This window comes from Sinocyclocheilus grahami, unplaced genomic scaffold (genome assembly GCF_001515645.1).
Source record: "Sinocyclocheilus grahami isolate Dianchi unplaced genomic scaffold, SAMN03320097.WGS_v1.1 scaffold36.1, whole genome shotgun sequence".
Taxonomy (NCBI): domain Eukaryota; kingdom Metazoa; phylum Chordata; class Actinopteri; order Cypriniformes; family Cyprinidae; genus Sinocyclocheilus; species Sinocyclocheilus grahami.
The window spans coordinates 1,945,463-1,951,372 of record NW_015505215.1 but is presented as its reverse complement, the minus strand read 5'-3'; the positions used below and the strand labels follow the sequence as shown (position 1 = coordinate 1,951,372).

Genomic DNA, 5,910 nt, shown 5'->3' with positions numbered 1-5,910 from the left:
TGGTCCTAATAAACCAGGAACTAGGTACTGAGCCATCTTTCAAGAGCAAGCGTTTTGTGAATCCCGCATTGAACTCCCCGATATTAGAGAAGTAGTTGTCAGTAAAATGCCGGGAACAAAGTCTGGGGTTGTACTGCTGTGGTACAGTGGAAAAAAATTATTTTAACCACTGATTCTTTGCAGCCTCATCTTTTGGAAGTGAAAATAAAACAAATTTATTTTCACTTCGTAGGACACAGTGTCTTTTCGACATGATGTTAACCACACAAAAAAAGCTACAGTGTTCAAGGTGGGTCAACTTGCTCGCGGCCAGCCAATGTAGCAAATAGGCAGCCATTATACAAATGTGTTACACCATGAAGTGGGATTCGAATTACTCTTTTAGGCTGTTCAGAGTCGATTCTTTCTTTTAGGAGACAAAAACTTTATTTATCATGGACTTTTGGCTTTAAAACTTTGCAGATCATTTACATTCACATACAGCTACATTACACACTGCATGAAAGGCAATATTCCAAATGGCATAACAGGGGTACTTTAATAATACAATTTCATAACGTAACTCTTTTTTTATTATTATTTTCTGTGTGTATTTGGAAGACCTTTAAGTGTAATTTTAATCACAGGTAAGAATCTCCTCTTGCTATCACCATTCCATCACCAATGGAACACCAAAAACGTGACTTTTATGATCAACAACAAGAAGCCACAATAAAAAAAAATATTTTTCAAGGGATCACCAGGTCAAATAAAGCAAAACATTCATATGACTATTTTACATTATCAGATTTCCTTCTAGCACCAGGAAATAAAGATGTGATAAATAAATAAAGATGTTGTTGTGAAGTTGTGTACAATGTTTATGCAATCAGTCTCGTCACACCTGCTGTTGGGTCACTGCCATTAATAGAGCAAGTAGTAATTTACTAAATTAACTGTCTCAGCCCACACATTTCCATGATGGAGGTGTGGTACTCCCTCGTAAAATAGGAACACGGCTCTCCTTCCACCTGTAGGCAGTTTTGTGATGCCAGTATTGTGAAACTAAGGTGGCCTTACACCTTTCACACCCTACTTGCCTAATACGTCATTGTATTCGCATTCAGTGGATAACTGCATTCCCAGCTAAATGCCTATAGATGACACTGGAGCGCACAAAAGGGAATGCTGTTTGGCACGGTGGAAAAAGACACTGTGATTCACACTGAATGAGTGAAACTGGAGCAGAAGCTCTCCAGCAGGATAATCTAGAATGTGTTATGAATACTATCAGGATGAGTGTTACAATATAGGCCTATTTTAGGAGCTTACTGTGAGAGTTAACCAGTGTGCAAGAATGGACCTTGGCCACACTTGTCTTAAATTGTAATAATATTTCACAATATTACTGTTTTAATGTATTTTTGATTAAATAAATGCAGCCTTGGTGAGCAATAGAGATTTATTTCATAAACATTTAAAAAAAAAAATGGAATCCTATTTATTCTAATTGACTTCACACTTTCAGTAGCGTATATACATAACCTTTGGACAATATATGAAAATTAAAGCAAATTTCAAGCTAAACTGTTTAATCTTTACAACAATGTTTCTTGAACGCTTCCTTGTATTCATGGTTGGACAAATAGATAGTCAGGTTATCCAAAAATACACAAAAAAAACAACAAATGAAGACACATACACACAAACAATTTATGGTTGCCATTACTTTCTTAATGGTGCAAAGATGTTGTTTCTCTGTCTCCATCCTCTTCTTCAGCTCATCCCTCATGTTGTCTTTCTCAGAGCAGATGCCCAGAATCAGCTCCTGATGTTTCTTATTCTCATCAAGTAATCTGAAAAACAGTTACTAGCTGTCACTACCAATGCTAGCTCATTGTAACATGCTGGAGCTGTTGTACTGTGAAATAACACTGCTTCTGTTGTGTCCATCTGTTATTTGCTTGTCAATGAGAAGAATTCTTGTATAAAACTGTTTATCTAAACCACATCAAGGACAAAAACTAATTGTTTTCAGTAAAGTATTAGGCACCAATATGTGTCAATGTAGAAAAGACCATGTGATATTAGTAGAGGGAACAGGTGTCTGTGAGCATCACACATCAGACAATATTAACAGCAGGCCAAGCACAGCAGAGCTGCGGACCGGTTCCAATATGTAAGTCGGCCAGATGCCCTTGCAAAAATTAATGAAGCCAGAACAGGAGGGGGTTTTAGAGCAGACAGGCGAAGGTTGATCACAGCATAAAATAATCAGTAGCATTAGCACCATAGCAAAATAAATCATATTTCACCAGAGTTGTGAAACAGCAGTCTGAATTAAATTTAATGAGTTAAACAGGCAATGAATCATGAAATAAGACAAAGCCAATGTAATTCTATTGCATGGTCTTCAGTAGCTGGATGCAAAAACAAACACAAAGCACAAACATCGTAGTTTGATTCATAACTCTTTGCCTGTTCTTTCAATGAAACAGTCAAAAAGACTCACAACAGACTACAGAATTGTTTGGAATCATCCTAACAAATCATTCACGACTCTCAAAACTGTCTGTGTGTATGCAAATTATCATCTGACTCAATTAAATTAAGTATAATTACTGGGTAATTAATTATTCATATAATAATAGGCCTAGTTAAACTGAACAAAATCCAAAATATATTTTATAATAGATTAAATATTCATTATTTTTATTATTTAAAAAAAAAGGATTAAATATTTTACAAAAACGTGTGGAGGACAAAACATATTTCTATTATAATATTTAAAAAAATTATTATCTATTTTATAGAAACTTATATAATCCTGATAATTCATGAACTAATTTCCCTTGATTAGCTGATGTTTATGGGGGGTCAATGTGTGAATATTGCCACACACTGGCAATGAAAGACAGTGAAGTGTAATTTTCATGCAGGTAAGAACGTCAAATTAAACTAATGATTTACCATCTCCTGCTGCTATAAATCAAACAGCAATGGACTATAACCTCTCGAGAGATGATTGAATGAGCTATTAATCAACAGCCTACCTCTTGATGGCTTTCTCCTGTTGGGAGTACTTGTATTGTACACACTTCTCAAATAGAACCATGGAGTTCTGGTCCTTCTGAAGCCCATTGGGAGGACTTCCCTTGCGCATGCCATCTGACTGACTGTTCAACAGCTCATCCTCCAGCTCATCCAGCAGAGACTCCTGAGACAGAGAGCGCTGGATCTCAGACAACAGTTTTCTGCTGCAGTCCGTGTCATACGGGTTCATGTTGGAGTTGGATTGCGAGTTTTGGGGTACTGAAACAACATCTGGAGTTGTTAGAGTCAAAGGAGTTCTGTTAAGGTCTGTTGGCCCATTGAACATATGTGTGGATGAAATATCATCTGTCCCATTCAGTACAGAGGGAGAAGATTCCTCAACTTCATTGCGAGTCCCACCTTCTGATTCTGGAACCACCTCCGCTGGTTCTTCAAGGTCAGAACATTCGAATTCTCCATCGAGAACAGCAGGAAGTGATTCCACAGCACTGTCGTGAACAGCTGGTGGAGACCTGGCATCATCAATGGAGGCTGTTCCACTGTCACAGCTAGTGTTCCCATCACCCAGGGCATGTTCTCCAAGTCCTTCATCTCGCTGGACCTCCATGTGCATGTCTGGTCTCTGACCTTCTCTGTCCACACTATCTGAAAGAGTACCATGCAGCTCAAGACTGTCCAGCTCAGTGTCTTCCTCCTGTTCTTTTAAATCAGATTCACCCCCACTGCTGAGGACATCGTTTGACCCTTCCAGAACCATGCTGACCTCTGAAATTTGGGATGGGTGAGAGGCAGGGGTCAGTTCTCTGTGACAGTCCGATGGCTCCATGACCTCCTTCAGCTACTGGCACTGGAAAACACAACACACAAAATTCAGTCACATGCACGTAAAACTCAAAACAATGCAGCTTCCTACCATCCGACTCACTTTTTAATTCAGCATAATTACTGACTGGTTATTCATATAATGATATATAGGCTTAGCTAAAGAAAATCCTGAAAATAATTTTTATAATAAATTAAATTATTTATTTATTGCTATTTAGTTAAAAATGTAATTATGTTACTAAAATGGGCAGAGGGCTGCAAAAAAAAAAAAAAAAAATTCTGTGGGTGACACTGCTGTAAAATTATGTTAAAGTGCCATTTTTAAGGTTCATAATATTATTTTGAGTCTCCTACAACAGGTTTACATTCATGAAAGGTTCTCAAAATATGCAATTAATATCACCTCACTTTCCAGCGATTCTCGAATTTCATTCTCTCTAAACCCATCCTTTCAATGAGCCTACTCTGCTCTGATTGGTCAGATGGCCCAGTCTGTTATGATTGGTCTACCGCGTACAGAGCGTGTCAGAAACTATACGCTCATTGCCATAGTTCCATATTTTGATCGCTCGATAGAAAATATAAACATCTATTATTTATCATACTTACAGGTTGTGATTCAGTGAAGCCAGCTGGTCCTAATAAACCAGGAACTAGGTACTGAGCCATCTTTCAAGAGCAAGCGTTTTGTGAATCCCGCATTGAACTCCCCGATATTAGAGAAGTAGTTGTCAGTAAAATGCCGGGAACAAAGTCTGGGGTTGTACTGCTGTGGTACAGTGGAAAAAAATTATTTTAACCACTGATTCTTTGCAGCCTCATCTTTTGGAAGTGAAAATAAAACAAATTTATTTTCACTTCGTAGGACACAGTGTCTTTTCGACATGATGTTAACCACACAAAAAAAGCTACAGTGTTCAAGGTGGGTCAACTTGCTCGCGGCCAGCCAATGTAGCAAATAGGCAGCCATTATACAAATGTGTTACACCATGAAGTGGGATTCGAATTACTCTTTTAGGCTGTTCAGAGTCGATTCTTTCTTTTAGGAGACAAAAACTTTATTTATCATGGACTTTTGGCTTTAAAACTTTGCAGATCATTTACATTCACATACAGCTACATTACACACTGCATGAAAGGCAATATTCCAAATGGCATAACAGGGGTACTTTAATAATACAATTTCATAACGTAACTCTTTTTTTATTATTATTTTCTGTGTGTATTTGGAAGACCTTTAAGTGTAATTTTAATCACAGGTAAGAATCTCCTCTTGCTATCACCATTCCATCACCAATGGAACACCAAAAACGTGACTTTTATGATCAACAACAAGAAGCCACAATAAAAAAAAATATTTTTCAAGGGATCACCAGGTCAAATAAAGCAAAACATTCATATGACTATTTTACATTATCAGATTTCCTTCTAGCACCAGGAAATAAAGATGTGAAAAAAAAAAAAAAAAAATTCTGTGGGTGACACTGCTGTAAAATTATGTTAAAGTGCCATTTTTAAGGTTCATAATATTATTTTGAGTCTCCTACAACAGGTTTACATTCATGAAAGGTTCTCAAAATATGCAATTAATATCACCTCACTTTCCAGCGATTCTCGAATTTCATTCTCTCTAAACCCATCCTTTCAATGAGCCTACTCTGCTCTGATTGGTCAGATGGCCCAGTCTGTTATGATTGGTCTACCGCGTACAGAGCGTGTCAGAAACTATACGCTCATTGCCATAGTTCCATATTTTGATCGCTCGATAGAAAATATAAACATCTATTATTTATCATACTTACAGGTTGTGATTCAGTGAAGCCAGCTGGTCCTAATAAACCAGGAACTAGGTACTGAGCCATCTTTCAAGAGCAAGCGTTTTGTGAATCCCGCATTGAACTCCCCGATATTAGAGAAGTAGTTGTCAGTAAAATGCCGGGAACAAAGTCTGGGGTTGTACTGCTGTGGTACAGTGGAAAAAAATTATTTTAACCACTGATTCTTTGCAGCCTCATCTTTTGGAAGTGAAAATAAAACAAATTTATTTTCACT

At 37.4% G+C, this 5,910-nt stretch overlaps 1 protein-coding gene across 3 annotated transcripts in view; it reads right to left on the bottom strand.

The window, feature by feature from the left end:
* Positions 1-1,515: 1,515 nt before the first annotated feature.
* LOC107581664 (coiled-coil domain-containing protein 186-like) overlaps positions 1,516-5,910 on the bottom strand; it is an 8,844-nt gene continuing 4,449 nt past the window's right edge. The window contains exons 2-4 of one of the 3 annotated variants that reach the window (XM_016267282.1): positions 3,433-3,880; positions 3,033-3,303; positions 1,516-1,835 (exon numbers count right to left, since the gene is read on the bottom strand). In XM_016267282.1, coding sequence (XP_016122768.1) covers positions 1,571-1,835; positions 3,033-3,303; positions 3,433-3,859 — 963 coding nt within the window. In that variant the 5' untranslated portion in view covers positions 3,860-3,880 and the 3' untranslated portion in view covers positions 1,516-1,570. Of the gene's footprint in view, positions 1,836-3,032; positions 3,881-5,660; positions 5,685-5,910 lie in introns of those variants that run through there. The other 2 variants (XM_016267281.1, XM_016267280.1) reach the window with 2 other exon arrangements.